This window comes from Lolium rigidum, chromosome 4 (assembly GCF_022539505.1).
Source record: "Lolium rigidum isolate FL_2022 chromosome 4, APGP_CSIRO_Lrig_0.1, whole genome shotgun sequence".
In the NCBI taxonomy this organism is placed as follows: Eukaryota; Viridiplantae; Streptophyta; class Magnoliopsida; order Poales; family Poaceae; genus Lolium; species Lolium rigidum.
Window position 1 is genome coordinate 163,138,893 of NC_061511.1, and position 17,557 is coordinate 163,156,449.

The following is a 17,557-nucleotide window of genomic DNA, read 5'->3' on the forward strand; positions in this document are numbered from 1 at the left end:
CCCGGCCCGAGTGTCAGGCTAACATTTTCAGGCCTATGCCCAAGATTTTCGGGCCGGCCTCGAGCCGGGCTGTCCATAGCCAGGTATGATCAGTGTAAAAGATAATGGCTTTTTGAAAAATAATATTTTGAAGCGACTAAACCAGGCTCTTGCGTAAACACGACAAAATATTTGATGGAAAAATTGCTGCAGAAGAAAAAGTAGCACGAGACAAATCATTCACCCCGTTCGTCGTCTCCTCTATTACCGCTCTTCTTCTCTTCCAGCCTCGTGCGTCCTCTCCACTCTCACATCCCCGCGAGAGCCACCAGACCGGCCAACCACCTGGTCCTCCCCTCTCTCCCTCCCTCGTTTCCCCGCGCGATCCAACGCACCGACCACGCGCCGAGCGAGCCCCGACCGCCGGGCGGATCTGGGAGCTGCCTCGGGCGGCGCTCCCTCCCATGGTCCCCCGCCGCGCCGAGGCTGCGCGGCGCCGCTGAGATGCGGGGCGACGCGCCGCCGCCTACAGCGCCCTCTGCCTCCTCCTCCTCCCCAGCCTCCCTCTTCGGCGGCGGCGGCGGCGGCGAGCTCTTCGAGTCGGGGCCCTCGCCCCTGGTCTTCCTGCCCCTGCTCCTGATCCAGGGCGGCGGCATGGACCTCTCCCGCGTCGGCGAGAGGCTCCTCAGCTCCGTCCGCTCCGCGCGCTCCATCGGCCTCCTCCCGCCGACCCCCGCCCCAGCCCCTTCCCGCCCCGAGGTCCCCTCCCAACTGCCGTCGCTCTCCACTTTCCGTCCCGCCGTCTCGGATCCGGCGACACTGGTTGCTCACGTTTTCTACCACCATCCCGCTGCAGGTTCCAGCTCGAGCTGCTGCCGCGGCGGCGGCTGCCCGCGCGATCGCGGGGCTGCCCCCGCACGAGCGGATCAACCTGCCGTCCAATTCCGAGGACCTCGTCTCGATCTACGGGAGCAACCCGCAGGGCCCGCCCGTGGACGACCTCGAGGAGGTCTTCTATCTGGAGGTTGGTGCTGCATTCTCCAAGACGCATGTTGCTAGCTGCTCCGCGCCAGCTGGGCTTGATGTGTTTTGAGTTTGAATGATGTGCAGGAGTTCGACCCGATAAAGTACATTCTGGCCAATATATCGGAAGCAGGAGGTGATGCCACCTACTTCGATAAGCAGGTTAGCGGGACAGTCATGATCACCTGGTTATCAGATCACTGGAGTGCATGATCTGCGAAAACTTGTTTATTTAGACCATGCTTTTGAGTGGCATTTGGCGTGCATACCGGCGCAGATATGCCATTTCTGTAAGCAATTGTCTCACAAACTAATGTAGCGTATGCTCTTTTTTAGATGAAACCGCCCCCTTTTGTCGTATCCTACCATTCTCGTTATCCAGGCGTATATTCGCCAATCGCCATCAGAACTACCTGCATGCATGTGCACTTCTGTTACCACATTCCATTTGATTTACGACGCACATTTCATTTTTGCAGTCTACTATGAGATTGGCGCAGCTTGACAAGATTGCCGAACGGTTGTCTCATCATGTTATGGGTCATTATGAGGAAATGGGTATGTCTAGTCTGAATATACAGGAGCTTATTTATTAGTTTTCTATTTCTTCCTTTTCATTTTTTTTGTCGTCAGTTGATCTATTTGGTGGATCCTTTGACATGTTTAGGCTTTTAACCCACTGTAGTTATGAGTAATAGAGATATCTACTATAAATTATTTTGTTTCAATGAAAACCAGATTTCTGATAATATTGTTTGGCCAGTGAAGGGGATGCAGTTAGTGATGGAGCTAGAACAAGACTTAAAGGTCGCAAACGTAATCTGCATGGTATTATCTCGTAAAACTTTGTCTTTGCAAACATAGCTTTACCCCTTTTGGATATCTGGCCCTTATGATTTAATACCTACTTCAGAATGGTCGAAGGCACATATCCTCTTCGAAGAGTGAGGTGTCAAGGGATCTGGTTGTCAATGTAAAATCAAAGAAGAAACAAGCTTTGCTGGTAGGTGCATGCTGTTATTTTGTGTTTATGTTCTGCATTAACTGAATATGTGCAGTACCTTTGTGGATAAATAATTAAAGATCACTGAGCACCATTATAGTATAAAGTGAGGTTCTCAGTGTGTTTAACTCCTTCTAGATCAACCCTTCCTTTGTCTATCATTTTCTCTCCTAAGGATGGACTTATTAATGTCTTGATGAATTCGAATGCTACTTGTTTCACTACAACTAGCTTTATGTATGTGGGTTTGAGGATCTATACATAAAAAGGTTTAGTTTTTTGTGTAATGCAGGATGTTCTTCCTGTTCTTACAGAACTTCGACATGCTCAAGATATGCAGATAGAGCTTGAAACTTTTGTTGAGAAAGAAAATTACTTTCAGGTGGGTGAATTTTGTCCATGACCAGTTGTATTTTGCTCTGCGTTGCTGTACACAAAAGAGATATAGAGACGTATTTATTTTATAACCTTACTACTAGTTTTTAACCCGATATGTGTTTGCCATGTGGTTGGTATCTGTATTTTTCTTCAGAATTATGTTAGTTTCTTATGATACTTTACTAATGTTTGCAGGCATTTCAATTATTGCCAGAGTATTTGCAAATCTTGGAGAACTATTCAGGCCTTTCTGCTGTACAAGAAATGGGACGAGGTATTGAGGTAATTTTGGATTTTCATTTTCTTACTTCTTTTCACTAGAGTTCTCTTGTTGAGATGTTTTGTCTTTAATGTTGGAAACTGTAGAACAAGTCTACATTCACCCTATAGCTTTATGTTGGTCTGTTCAAAGAACCGAAACTCTTCAGCATCAAATTGGATGAAACCATCCACGTTTCTCACTTCAGTTGATTTTATTTCATATTCTTTTTCTTATTACCATAATGGTATTTCTGCTCTGCAGGCATGGTTAGCAAGGACAATCCAAAAATTGGACAGCCGTTTGCTGGGAGTTTGTCAGACCTTCAGTGAAGAAAGCTATCTAACCGTGAGTATTTACCTGGTCAATATTTGTTTGTGCTCTTGGATTGGTTAATTATATTTTTTGCGAACTTACTTGAGTTGCATTCTTCTAACTGTTAAATATGAACTGCAGGTGATTGATGCATTTGCATTGATGGGTGACATTGGTGGCATGGCCGAAAAGATGCAGAGCTTCTTTTTGCAAGAAGTACTCTCTCAAACACATATTGTTCTGAAAGAAATGCTGGAAGAGGTATCGGATTAGATTTCTTCACATATTCTTGCGGCACTGCTTGCAATTTGTACTTTTGCATTGTTAATACTTGGCATGTGGTATTTGTTAGGGGCTATTATGGTTTTCCATTAGTCTAGGTCTCTAGTAGATTTTATTGGTCTAAATCTATAGTAGATTGACTTGTAGTCCAAGTTTTCCTGTAATACATATTTGCCCCTTGGGTTGTGCAATACAACAACTCTTTTCGTAACAATATTATCATTTTTTCTAATATTGCAGGAAGTGGGAAATAATACCCAGAGAAATAGGTATGTATTCGGCACTTTATTTTTGTTCCTTTGATTGGATTGAGTAAAATATGCAGTGACCTGGATGTATGTGTATGGTTGGATGAATTTAATCAGCCTTTGGATCAAGAATTTGTTTTGTGGCAAAACAAACTATAAATTAAATGGGCTATGTTCACATTTACGTCTTACACTGGGATTACTTTAATAAAAAGAAAATCTTTGGAGCTTCATATGTTTGCATTTTTTTGTCTGAAGACTGAAGTACTGCACTTTCTGCGAAAAAAGTCATGGTCCCTTCTGGGCTAAGCCTGCAACTGAAATGATAGTGGTGTACCCAGTCGATGTTGACTTACATTGATCTTCTCTGATCACCTAAAGCAGTATAAGATGTATGCGATATGGCCTATCATTTATGTGGCATTTCACTGATAAAGTCATGCCAGCTATTTTGTAGAGAATCTTGTGTGGATACTTTAGATTATCAAATGTAAAACCAAAACTATACAACTTTCTGTGAGTACTCACTGTACTTTTATTTTCTGCAGATTTACATATAGTGATCTTTGTGTTCAAGTTCCTGAGTCCAAACTTCGGCCCTGCTTGTTAAAAACTCTTGAGAGCATATTTTCGTTGATGCGGTCATATTATGCTATTATGAGCTTCTGCCCAGAAGTAAAGGTAATTGTTACTAGTGTGCTGTTAACTTTATTTTTATAAATTTGATGACATATCTAGATCGGTGATAGCCTCATAAGCAATTCCAAATCTTATTTGGCTTGGTTCCTGGATCCTATTTGTACTTGAATAGTGAACCCACTTCCATGTTAGTCTAAACCATTATTAAAAACTGCAAATTTCTGCGTCGATTGAGTGTATGTGCAGTGTTCTAGAAACTTCCAGCTGAAGAAGCTCCTTATATACAGGTGTCAGATGTCAACAGCTTTTGAACTCTTCTCTATGTATGGTACTGATAGTTGGCAAAAGTCTTGTATGTTGTCAGTCATATATTGAATGCATCATAAAGTGGAACCTGTTTTACTATGAAATAAGTCCAGTTTAATTCGTTCTATATTCCCATAGTTTTATAGATTTGCATCTAAATCTGATGAAATATTTTGGTTGAGTTGTTAACAATGTCATTTGAATACTGGTTTTTGGTGTAGTTATTCATATAACCTTTGGTTTCTTCTATGCAGACGTCTCAGAGCCCAAGTGAAACTTTAGTTGATTCAGGAAGAGGTCATTCAAGTACAGTTGTCAATCAGGATGGTGTTGCAGACGCAACGAGCGACAGGATACCATCTTCTGATGTCAGCAATCCTGATGCTAGCACATCAGGAGCAGATGCTCCATTCTATCAACTGAGGACAGATGCTACAAAACTTGTTGCTTATACATTTGAAAGGGGGCGGAGAAATCTTTGGCAACTGGCAACAAGTCGCTTGTCTGTTTTGCTGTCTTGTTCAGCTGTTTGTTCAACTAGCACATACCAATTTCTGAAGAACTACGAAGATCTCACAATATTCATTTTGGCCGGTGAAGCATTTTGTGGGTTCGAAGCTAGTGAGTTCCGGCAGAAGTTGAAGACTGTCTGTTTGAACTACGTTGTGACCTTTCACCGGCAAAATATATACGTATGTCCACTAACTCCAATTGAATTATTAGAATTACAATCATCAAGTGTTGTGTGAGTTGGATCTACGCATAGTTAGACTTTTACCCACACATGGAGACTCGTCGAGTGTTGGCAAGTTATTAAACCACCCTAGAAACTATAGCAGTGGACAATGAGTGTAATTTCTGTTGAAACATGGTACAGTTTTTGTAGCCATTGTATCTCGGGATTTGTGGATAGGCTGATCTTGGTGCGAGCTAACTTCTTTTTCTTTTATTTATGTGCCAAAGAGCAGTTGATACTTAATAGACATCCTTAATAAGTACAACAATACAACGCTTCTTGCTTCTTTAACTAAAAAAACCCGAGGGGTCCCTTTCCGGCTCCCTCTGGCTCATTTTTAACAGCACAATTACAACCACATTGTGAAATGGGGTATTTCCTTGTCTTAGTAATACATGAGTTGCTCTAGTTGCTCTACTTGGTATTTTCCTGTATTCTTCATTTGGCATGGCCAGTGTTGACTTTTGCATTTCACTGTGGCATTTTAACAGTTTCATTCTGTGATTCTTTTGGCAGGCACTTAAAATGGTACTGGAAAAGGAATCTTGGACAATAATGTCAGCTGAAGCTACGCAGATAATTAGTTTAGCAGGACTTACTGGTGATGGTGCTGCACTGATTTCACCTACGAGCCGTAGTTCTACCTTGCCAAAAGAATGTTTCAGTGGAACTACTGCAACTAATAAAGGGAGGCAAAAGAACGGATTTGCTTCCTGGCTCAGTATTGAGAACCCATTTTCTTTGAAGATCGAGAATGGCTCCTTGGAATCCCCTAAATATAATGTGCTGTTCAGCTCATCAGCTGGTAATAATTCTGTCCATGGAAATGGAAATAATTCACCTTTTGATGAAGAAAATGAAGACCTTCTCGCTGATTTCATTGATGAAGATAGCCAATTACCCAGTAGGACATTGAAAACAAAAATTGTGAAAGGCAATTCTTCACATTGGAAAGATGGAGACATTTCTTCGCAGACAGGATCATCACTTTCTTTGTTAAGGTATCAAATATTCATGTATGTTAACTTGAGGAAAGTCCTAACTTAACTGCCGAATCTAAGCTGTCACTTCTTCACTGGAATCAGGATGATGGACAAATATGCCAGAATTATGCAAAAGCTGGAAATGGTCAATGTTGAGCTTTTTAAGGTTGGTTATATGTCAATAAATTTTCCTTATGGTAACTGGTAAACTGAATGCGCATGAAGTTTGTGGTTTCTGTTGTTCATACTTGGCATTTTTTCCCAGGGTATCTTCCAACTTTTTGGCATCTTTTATCACCACATATACGAGACATTTGGGTCTCAGGACAGGAGTCAAAGTGGCAAGCCGTTACCTGATTCCCAATCATGTATGGGAGTGTCTTTTCTGACTTTTTTTCTGGCTCATGACTCTTTGTGATTAATGTTTACAAATACATGATTGCTGATTTAAAGCTCATATGTCCTTTCTGATGCTTGTGTTGTATTCAGTTCGGCTTAAAGCAGCTTTATCAAAAATAACACAAGACTCAGATCAGTGGATCAAACCACAGAACAGTTTGTATCCATCTTCATCACCTTTATCGATGAATTCAACTATTTCTCAAATGGATGTGATGCCTACTGCGCCTCCGAGCTCAATGTTCACCTCCTATGGTTTAAAGGTAGCTACTGGCTTTACATCACAGTGCTTATATATTTGCATTTTAACATGTTTTTCTGTATTTTTAACTGGACCACACTCATCATAAAATCTCTGTCCTGTCAAACAACACATTTGACTTGAGCTTGCTCATAGGAATTCTGGTCTCGTCTACTAATTCACTGCTTCATGTAGCTTTTAGAGTTTGAACATGCTGAATGAAGTTTGACAACATGAGGAACTTATTTGATGTTTTCTTGGCTTCAGCATGTTAACTAGCTTATATTTGACTCTGAATCTGAGAAAGAAGTTATAGCTGCTGGTTGTTAGGAAAGCAATTTCTTTAGCTGTGTAATGTGAGGACGGGGCACTAAGTATCGTTTTAGCCTTGTGAAAAAGTTACTTGTGGATTGTGAGGAGTGTAGAGTCCTTGTTGGCTTTAACTGGAGTATGGTGGAAAAAGTCAAGGGCAGAAGGGAGAAACAAATATTATCAGCAAATGATTTTCGTGCTCAAATTGATGGATGATTGTATCATGGAGGAAAAAATGGCACAGTGGAAAGCATCTACTACTGTAGGACTGGGAGAAATGTATGAGGTGTTGGCATTAGCTGATTTGACTCCTTTATGATGATATCCTTACCTAAGTCTTTGAATGTTTGCCTCACCATCAATATAAACCATTCTGTAATGAACTAGGTCCCCTCTGCTTCATTGGGCATTTAAATTGGCTAGCAGGTCATTTTTGTGCCTGGACATATGGTTTTTATAGCGCCATGATGCTGTTATTAGCTTTTTTCTTCACACTAGTATAAAATGTATGTCTTATATCCAGTCTCTGTAGTTCTATTATCTTCGTTTGCCTATCCATATCTGAAACTTGTCCTTTCCTTGCAGGAGAGATGCACAGCTGCCGAAACACTATCTTTGGTTGCTCGAGTTTTGAACAGATCTAGAGCCCATCTACATTCCGTGTTATCTCAAAGTAGCACCTCCGTTGTCGAAGAGTTTTTTGGAACACTGGTAAATTTATTGGCTATCGTTGCTCTTGTATTTGGTACCAAGTCCATTTTGTTATTTTCTAATATGTAGGTTACAAATATGCAATGGTAAATGTTGAAATTTTCTATTATCTTTGTTTGTGGTAGGTGGATACTGTTCCCGATTTGGCTGAGCACATCCATAGGACAAGTGCACGGATGCTTTTGCATATTAATGGGTATGTTAGATGAAATCTTCAAGTCTCCGTAAATCCCCTGGAATCATCTATCGCAATTTCTTTGGGCTGAGTATAACTTGGGAGATGGGCATCTCCAGAGACACAGATACTTCTAGAAGTGCTGTGGAACAGTATCTTGCTCAGCTACTGCATTTAATATTTTCAATCGCAGTTGTATATGCTATCAGCTCACCTGCCAAATGTGCTTTCCAGGTACCCAGATAAGATAGCAAATGCTAAATGGGAAGTCAAGGAGCTTGGCATAGAGCACAATGGGTATGCTAGTTTAAGCAGCCTTAATGTCAATAGCATGAAAAATATTGTTCTGAATCTCTCTATAGCCTTTTTTGCATGCTTCCCTTGAACCCTGGTTTGGCACTCAATCGGAAAATTCAAACAGAGGCACTTGCTTAGGCATATAAGTGCTGGCCCTAGGCGGTGAATAAAGTGGCTGCAAGGTCTGACCTCCTCTAGCAAGAAATCGGCATCTCGGGAAAGTAGTCACCCTCTCCGATGAGAAATCGACGATAATGAAGGAGAAAAGAGCTTGCATGGGGAACGGAGGGAGGACGACGTAGCTTCTACTTGGCGGCGGGTCTTACTCGTCGCTGGTGCTGCTGTTTAGTGGAGGCTGCTCCTGTACTGGTTGGCAGCAGCTGCTGCTCCTCTATACCCTAATGCAGTAACCTCCATGGGCCAGATGGGCTCTAAATTAATGGGCCTAGCTTTCCATCCTCCTGCTCTCTTTCTTACCTTTTTCTCTGTCGTACTGACATTCATCCTCTCAGGCCTCCCAGCCCATCCAGCTGCTCTTTCCGTACAGAACACACAAGTGCGTGCCTAAGCTACCTAGGCACCCACCCAGCTGCTCTGTCCATACAGAACGCACATGCGCGCCTAAGCTAACAAAGTGCTAGGTGATGGCAAAACGCTTAATTAACACCTACCGTCTTTTTTAACCTTGCTCCATCCTATACTCCTGCTCATATAGATATCACATTTCTGAAATAGTACACATCATTTGTGGTTGTTTTCCTTTATCCATCCACATATCTTAATCTATTGATTTACACGCAATGTTGGCGGAGTTCTGTGGCAATATGCTACTCCTTCCTTTCTCTTGCTAAATTACCTGGTGCAGATACAACTACACTTTTTACTGTTGCATTCACGTGTTACTCAAATCCGATTGAGTTCCTTGTACTATGAAGATGAATGCATTGATGCTCTGGAAGTGCCACTCGTAATTTTTTGGGCCTCTTTTCTCCAGGTACGTTGATTTATTATTGGGCGAGTTCAAACATTACAAAACAAGATTGGACCATGGAGGAATCTCTAAGGAGGTTAGTTTGAGCAAATTAAATGAATAATTTCTTCTTTGGTCTGATTGGACTTTGTTTTTTATGTGGGTGTTAATTAGTTTTGGAATTCTGTAGAATGCAAGAATCTTCTTTGTTCCTTTCTTCTTTTCATGATGTTCCGACATTAAAGGCAATTAAAATTCTTATGTTCTTCTCAGCTCCAACAGCTCTTGCTGGAGTATGGCATAGAGAGCCTTGCAGAAGTTTTAGTTGAAGGACTCTCCAGAGTGAAAAGGTGCACTGACGAAGGACGTGCATTGATGTCACTTGACCTTCAGGTTGTAATCTTCTGCAGTGGTCCTTCGTGAAATGTAGGCATGGAAGTAAATTTAGTAGTAACAGTTTTGCTGTTCTTTCAGGTACTAATTAATGGGCTGCAACACATTGTATCGTCAAATGTTAGGCCAAAGCTGCAAACTGTGGATACTTTCGTAAAGGTATGTAGTTGAATCCTCATGGACATACCAGTAATTTAATGACATCACTTCATTTGCCTGAAGAATAGATCCGACGATGACCACATTTAACTTTATGTGTTCCATATCCCATCAATAAGGGGATATGGACAAACGTCATTGCTGTTAACGGTTCTTCTGCCAATCAAACAGGCTTATTATCTGCCCGAGACGGAGTATGTTCACTGGGCGCGGTCTCATCCAGTAAGAGTGCAACTGATCTTACTATGTGCTAATCTTTTATTTGAAAATGTGAACTATTTACACTGTCTGTCATTGTATAACTCTGCAGGAGTACAGCAAGACTCAGGTTGTTGGGTTGGTCAACCTGGTTGCTACCATGAAAGGATGGAAAAGGAAAACGAGGTTAGAAACCATCGAGAGGATTGAGGCAGGACCCTAGGCGAAGGCGGTCTGTAACTGTTTCATTTTTGTTTGCTCCAGCTGCATATAGAGCTGTGTTTCTCATCGATTTTGTCAATTCCTTCACCCTCCTGCCATTTTGATGCTAACACCGGTATCCTTCTTTGGTGTATATTTAAGAGACAACATTGTATCATAATTTAGTTGGGGTAGTAACCGGAAGCAAAGAAACTGTAGTGTATGTACACCGTACATGGAGCATCGTCTCAATAAATACAAATCATCATCTGTTATGAATGTGCACGATGTCCTTAACTTGCTGCAGATGTCTTAAATATCGGACAAGTGCGCCATACAGATACAGTAAATGCAGCAGATTATTGTATTTATTGCAGCCTTAACATCTCAATAAAGGGTGCTGTAATAACCCTATCCAGACCGTAATTCATCCATATAGAAGTTGAACATGTATATGGCCAATTCATGGCCGTCGTGCTCGTGCTGTTGTCGCTGTTGTGGGGAGGAAATCCCCCAAAATAGTGTTCCAGGTAGGGCAAAACGAAACTGGAAGAGAATTATTTGCGGACGTCATAGATGGTAGGCTACAACGACATGAGCAGATTTACCACCTGAAGAGCCAAGTTCTCGCAGCATCTGCGGCTCCACTTCGACTATTCCTGGACAGAACTGCCAGTGACCACCTGCGTTGTCCCTGAACTTCCCCCAACACATTCATTGGCACCAGTCGCCAAATCATTCCGCCTCAAAACACCAGCCTGCAGCGACGTCAAAAGCTGCAGAAACTTCGGTAAAAGTTACAAGACCGTACCCTCAACGTATCATTGCTACTACTCTTGCCAGTGCAGAATGATTCCTCTCGCCTGCAGACTGCCGCTTAGTGGAGGGTCGGATTCTTTTTAAAGACGAAACCGATTGTTTTGTTAGCCACTGAAAGGAGTAGAAAACCTATTAAGAACTGATGTTACAATCAAACGTCACCAAACATCTTCCACCGGCGTCAGAACATCCCACAACGACGAACGAAGACGACGAAGAAGCCGGCGTCCGAGACTGCTCACGGACACACCAACCAGAGCCCTCCATCGTGCAAGGAAGAAGCCAGAGCTCCATAGAAAATTGCTAAATCCCTACGCGGATCAGGAAATTTCTCCTCGTCTAGCTTGCCGTAAGCACGATAGCAACATACTTGAAAGTTTCAGAGAAAACAAAGAGAACACGATAAACAAATAAATAAATTGATAAATAAGTAGACGCATAACTTGTATTGGGAACGAGAGACTGGTCACTGGTGTACATAGGCAGATACAGCATCGATAAGCTTCTCATTACACATTTATACAGGCTGCACTCCATGGAATGAAATCTAAACCTATTACTATTACACTATGGAAGGAAATTTCAACCTATTACTACTCCTTACCTGTTGACCAACCATACTAGTATCACATACAGTAAAAAGCAAGAGCTGCTGATGCCTACCATATCTAGCTACTCTACTACTACTAATACTACTACCGTGCACGAACTACTATTTTGAACTGATTAATGGAAGCATTAGCAGCAGCTACGAGTAGTAGCATAGAGAACAAGTACGGCAGTAAAAACGCAGTACTGAATCTTATACTGCTAGTTACTGCACCGACGGGCAAGCCAAAACCACTTGGCCTGGAGCCCTGGACACAGGTACCGGCGGGCCAGCTAGCTAGCTCTCGCCGAGGGCTCCGGCGAGGCGAGCGGCGGCGCCACCCTGCGGCGCTTGACCTTCTTCTCGGGCTGCGGCGCCGGTTGCGGCTGCGCTGCGTGCGGGCGCCAGAAGAGGCGCTCCAGCTCATCCAGCCGCAGGCTGAACACCTCCACCTCGAACAGCCGCTTCCGGCACGGCGCGACCGGCGCCCGCGGCTTCCTTGGCGCCGGGGGGCACGTCGCGGCCACCTGCTTCAGCTCGCTCCCCACGCCAGTCGGCGTCCGGCAGCACTGCTCCTCCAACGCGCCGCTCGCCCCTTCTTGAGCTGCTCCCCCGCCGACGCCCGCTTCTCCGTGCAGGAGCAGCGGCGAGCTGCACGGCGCCGGTGAGAACACCGGCGTCGGCTTGTAGAACTCCGGCGACGCTGACATGGTCGATCTCGAATGCTGGCCGGCGCTCGCGCCTCGGGTTTCTTGTGCTTGTGGAGTGGGAAGGAAGAGAAGAGAGAGCTTCTTGGCTTGGCTTGGCTTTGGGTTGGTGCGTATGGGGTATGGCGGCGCGTGCGGAGGAGTGGAGGAGGGAAGGTTACTTGGGGCACTGGCTCACTTTCTCTTTGCTGATGCGAGGTTTTGCTTGCTGGGGATATGCTCCGGTTTTGGGAGAAAGGGCCCCTTTGTAGCGGCACTTTTGTATTGGCCGTGTGTCCTTTTGTACGCACCACGGCTAGTTTACGTTTAGGTCCGTGTACTGTTTCGCTTGTAGTTAGGCTGGTGCCAATGCACCGTCCGCCTCCCGTCCCGCCACGTCAGCTTTTCTCCCACTCTCACCCCACTCTCATCCCACTCTCACCCCACCTTGCCAATGCATGGGCTATAGTCCCTACTCTTACTTCTCTCTCCTCCACATCACCATTTCTTTTTCCACATTAAGTTATTTCACTCGATTTTGTTTAGACATTCAAAATAATGCAAGAAATTATTTTATTCAACTTAAAATGTTACCGATTACATCATAAAATAGTGCCAGCTCTATTTAAATTATTGTGCAAAAAGCCCCTCAAAATTTGGCTCAAAACACCCTAAAATGCCAAAATTTGGCTCAAAACACCCTAAAATGCCAAATCCTACCAATTTTTCCTAAGTCCAGGGGGTTTTCTGCAAAACCCCCTTTGTCTTCTACCTCCCGCCCCGCCTCTCGCCCACCCCGCCATCGCTGCCGCCCCGCTCCCGCCTCGCTCTCGCCGCCAACGCGGGCGGCAGCCGGGCGATAGCGCCGGGCGCCCCCGCCGGCGCCCCTCCCTCTCGTCTCGCCCGCCTCCCGCCTCTCTCCCGCCCCGTGCCGGGCGGTACCGCCCCCGCTCTCTCCCGCGTTGGCACCAGTATACAGGTGGAGTGGGGCATCTCTCGGGTTGGGCCAGGCACGATAAAGCCCGACGTAAAAAGGCCAGGCCGGAGCTTGGCCTGGTCCAGCTAAAAATAGTGAAATTATGCTTATTTTGTATCAAAAATGAATTTCAAAAAAATGATATAAAAATGTACTTTCTTTTTTCATAAAATAGGGGAAGACATGTTTTTGTTGGGATAGTTTAGGTTTTCAGGTTGGGATTTGGGTAAAAAACACAAGACCTAGCCTGGGGCGATCAGGTTTGGCCGTTAGGGATGAGATGCCCAGAACTAGAGTGGAGTTGTTCTAGAGCGCACCGCTATCTCAGTGCCCGTTGTTAGCCGCATTTCATCTACCTTAAGTTTTATTTAGCATATACATTCGCTTCTATATCCAAACTTGTGATTGGGGTTGCCCTAATGCACGCCCTCCCCATTCGCAACATCCTTCTTGGCATTGCCATCGACTTTGTGCCCTTCTTGCACAATATTTGCCTTGTTGGGTGGAGTGGCACAACTCTTGTCATTTCTTGGGTTATACCCAAGACCTTGATTTGGAGCTCTCACCTTTTGATGAGCAAGGATCTCATCAAGCCCCTTTTCCTTTGTTGGTGGGTGTGAGATGCTCCTTCTAAAGTTGTTCTTTCAGCTTATTATTTTTTCAATGAGTTGTTGGTCAACCATAGAGTTAGAACCACAAGCAATATTTTCAACAAAAATATGGTCATTTAATATGTTTGGAGCTTTTTCATGATGTCCTGGAATTGGTCATGGTTCTCACGAAGCTTCATGAACTCACCCTTGATAAGATTTTTAGAATTCTCAAGGTGCTCAAGGTCCTTAGTGAGAGAAGCATGAGCAACTTCAAGCTCTTTCTTTGAAGCATCAAGCTCTTGGGCCATCAGAAGAGATCTATCATGAGTATCCATGTCTTTAGCTTTACCAAGCTCATAAGTTTCAAGTTGTTGTTTAAGAAGAAAACTAGTCTTCCTCTCTTCAGTGAGCTCTTGCTTAAGGATATTGAATATCGGTTTTCCATCCTCAATATGGCATTCAAGTCATCAATGGATTCATTGCGTGAAACTGTGGTATCCATTAAGTAGCCGAGTTGAACTCGAGCTTCACCACAAAGAGAACACATCAACTTATGCAATTTTGCAAGAAAACAACTTTCATCCCTATCATCATCATCATCCAAGATACTAGAGAAGGAAGGAGGAGTGATCACCTTAGCTCCCGTTTCCATGAGGCATTTTTGGGAAGAATTCTTGGTGGTGGGTGCATAGTCCTTTGTGTAATCATACTGGAATGGCGACCTAGATTCGGCAAGAGCCACACTCACTCACTTACTTTCCTCATCTTCACTTTTCCTCATCGGATGTGTACTTGGTGCCTATGAGTGCTTTCCTTCTCTTCTCTTGTTCTTCTCATTGAGAGGATTGGGCTTCATTTTTTCCCTTTCTCCCTTATCATACTTGGGCTTGTCTTCCCTCTTATCATAGAGACACTTGTCTGAGCAGTGCCCCGATCCATGGCAATTGTGACAAATTCTTATCTTCTCCTTTGAAAATCTTCAACATTTCTTCATGGAGAACTTGCATACTTCTTTGCAAAGAAAGCTAGATCCACATCAAGAACTTCACTTCCTTGAAAAACCTCAGCCTTCAAAGCAAGAGAGCTTGTCTTGTTCATGGCACGAACAATTTCCATGGTCTTCATGGCGGTGGCGATCATGTCATAATGGGAAATGAAATACCTAGTAAGATCATCCGTGGTTGATACGTCCAAAACGTATCTACTTTCCCGAACACTTTTGCTATTATTTTGCCTCTAATTTGTGTATTTTGGATACAACTAACACGGACTAACGCTGTTTTCAGCAGAATTGCCCTGGTGTCTCGTTTTTGTGCAGAAACTCAACTTTAAGGAAAATCCCCGGAGTTTATTCCAATGGGCCTATTTTCATAGAAGAGGGACGCAGCCAGAAGACCAGAAGGAGGAGGGCCACGAGGCAGCCACCCCACAATGGACTACTTAAAGGCTTCGACCTAAAAACGCACGGGGGTTAGACAAAATCGCCAGAAGACATCCAGAACACCGCCGCCATCGCGAAACTCCGTCTCGGGACCAGAAACTCCGTTCTGGCACTCCGCCGGGACGGGGAATTGGAGGAGATCATCGCCATCATCACCACCGACGCCTCTCCATCGACCAGCTATGTTTCCCCCATCCATGTGTTAGTAATTCCCCCACTGTAGGCTGAAGGGGATGGTAGGGCTTGGATGAGATTGGTCATGTAATAGCATAAGATTGTTAGGGCATAGTGCCTAGTGTCCGTAATTGGTACTTTTATGATATTGTTGCAACTTGTTATGCTTAATGCTTGTCACTAGGGCCCGAGTGCCATGATCTCAGATCCGAACATGTTATTGTTTCATGATGATATGCATTGTTTTATGATCTTACCTGCAAGTTGTATACACATATTATTGTCCGGAACCCGAGGCCCCAAAGTGACAGAAATTGGGACAACCGAAGGGGAAGGCGGTGATACGAGGATTACATGTGTTCACGGAGTGTTAATTCTTTGCTCCGGTGCTCTATTAAAAGGAGTACCTTAATTTCCAGTAGATTCCCTAGAGGCCCGGCTGCCACCGGCTGGTAGGACAAAAGATGTTGTGCAAGTTTCTCATTGCGAGCACGTACGACTAAATATGGAACACATGCCTATTGATTGATTAGTACTTGGATACCGTTTTATTATTATCTGCAAATGCCCTACCTTGATTGTTACATGAGTTTCTCTCATCCATGCAACGCCCGTTCATCCATCCCTGTGCCTACAGTATTTTAATCCTGCTGTTTACTACAATTGCTACTGCTGTCTTTGTTACACCGTCGCCGATATTTCACTACCGCTACTGCTATAAAACTCGTTACTATCGATAAACTCTTGCGAGCAAGTCTGTTTCCAGGTGCAGCTGAATTGACAACAACTCCGCTGTTAAGGCTTACAAATATTCTTTGGCTCCCCTTGTGTCGAATCAATAAATTGGGTTTTACTTCCCTCTAAGACTGTTGCGATCCCCTATACTTGTGAGTCATCAAGACTATTTTCTGGCGCCGTTGCCGGGGAGCATAACTTTATTTGCAAGTTCACTTGGATTGATATTGTTCGCTGCAAATTCTCCATCATGGGTAAACCTCGCGATACTAAAGTCGCCATATTACCATCCACTACAAGAAAAGGTACAACTCTGAGTACCTCTCGTTGCTCTTGATTCACCATCTGTGATAAGTAAACTTGTTTCACCACCACAAGCTTCAAATGCTGGTACTTCTGCTGAATCTGAAAATTTCCCTTATAATTTTGATGATGATTCTGCTGTGCTTGATAATGATGGTTCATTAGGATCTTTTCTAGATGCTACAATTGCTAGGTCTAGACAAATTGAAAATACGGAAACTCCTAATGAAAATGCTGCTACACCTGTTAATTCACCTGAGTCTGTTGAATACTCTAGTGATGATCTTGATGAAGATTATGTAGAACTTGATGATGATTTCATTGATAAATGCAATGCTACAACTGGTACAAGTAATATTAAAAAGCTTCTTGCACAACATACTGTTAGATATAAACCGTCTCCCGATCCTAAATTTGCCACATCTCCTATAAACATTAAGGATAAGGATTATGATTTTTCTCTTGATTTATCTCATATATCTATTGTTGAGAAAACACCTTTTTGTGGTACTGAAAAAGAAAGTGATGTAGAACACATGATTGAGCTGTCTACTCTGAGTAGCTTGTTTTCTGATGATGTTAAGAAGCGTACTTATTTCGTTGCTAATTTTTTTCCTTCTCATTAAAGGATGATGCTAAAACTTGGTATAATAGTTTTCCACCTGATTCTATTGATAGTCCAAGTGATTTGTTTGATGTTTTCTTTCGGAAATACTTTCCTGCTAGTGCTCAACATATTGATTTGCAGAGAATTTATAATTTTGACCAGGAAGATGGAGAGAAATTTCCTGAGGCTTGGGCGAGATTTTGCTCTCTTATCAGAGCTCGGCCTGAACATGATTTGGAAAAGCATGATTTACTTGATATATTTTATAGTGGACTAACCATTGAGTCTAGGGCATACCTGGATAGTTGTGCTGGTTGTGTTTTCAGGAAAAGAACTCCGGACGACGCTCGAAGAATTATTGGCTAGAATAGGCCGGAATCATGATGATTGGGCTACACCTGAACCAACCCCGACACCAATATTGAAG

At 43.5% G+C, this 17,557-nt stretch overlaps 2 protein-coding genes across 3 annotated transcripts; one reads left to right on the top strand and one right to left on the bottom strand.

Annotated features, from left to right (window-relative positions):
• Positions 1-468: 468 nt before the first annotated feature.
• Positions 469-10,486, top strand: LOC124706202 (syndetin). Of its 2 annotated transcripts, XM_047237853.1 has the most exons (25): positions 469-738; positions 836-1,003; positions 1,090-1,164; positions 1,482-1,560; positions 1,766-1,830; positions 1,916-2,005; positions 2,298-2,387; positions 2,579-2,665; positions 2,907-2,990; positions 3,099-3,218; positions 3,480-3,508; positions 4,036-4,168; positions 4,687-5,124; positions 5,685-6,169; positions 6,254-6,317; positions 6,417-6,519; positions 6,641-6,813; positions 7,689-7,814; positions 7,940-8,010; positions 8,224-8,286; positions 9,281-9,353; positions 9,530-9,649; positions 9,731-9,808; positions 9,980-10,030; positions 10,119-10,486. In XM_047237853.1, the coding sequence occupies exons 1-25, from the start codon at positions 484-486 to the stop codon at positions 10,227-10,229; spliced, it is 3,231 nt and encodes a 1,076-aa protein (XP_047093809.1). In that variant the 5' UTR covers positions 469-483; the 3' UTR covers positions 10,230-10,486. The 2 variants fall into 2 exon arrangements, with proteins under 2 accessions (XP_047093809.1, XP_047093810.1); XM_047237854.1 differs by lacking the exons at positions 469-738; positions 836-1,003; positions 1,090-1,164 and having other exon boundaries at positions 1,497-1,560; positions 1,771-1,830.
• Positions 10,487-11,908: 1,422 nt separating this feature from the next.
• Positions 11,909-12,348, bottom strand: LOC124647736 (cyclin-dependent protein kinase inhibitor SMR1-like). The gene has a single exon (XM_047187622.1). The coding sequence runs from the start codon at positions 12,323-12,325 to the stop codon at positions 11,909-11,911; it is 417 nt and encodes a 138-aa protein (XP_047043578.1). The 5' UTR covers positions 12,326-12,348.
• Positions 12,349-17,557: the final 5,209 nt, after the last annotated feature.

Excerpts from the sequence above, each read along its gene's own strand:
- LOC124647736 (XM_047187622.1), bottom strand. The coding sequence starts at position 12,325 with ATGTCAGCGTCGCCGGAGTTCTACAAGCCGACGCCGGTGTTCTCACCG.
- LOC124706202 (XM_047237853.1), top strand. The coding sequence starts at position 484 with ATGCGGGGCGACGCGCCGCCGCCTACAGCGCCCTCTGCCTCCTCCTCC. Across the intron at positions 1,165-1,481 it reads CCACCTACTTCGATAAGCAG|TCTACTATGAGATTGGCGCA; the intron begins GTTAGCGGGACA and ends TCATTTTTGCAG. Across the intron at positions 9,354-9,529 it reads ATGGAGGAATCTCTAAGGAG|CTCCAACAGCTCTTGCTGGA; the intron begins GTTAGTTTGAGC and ends TGTTCTTCTCAG.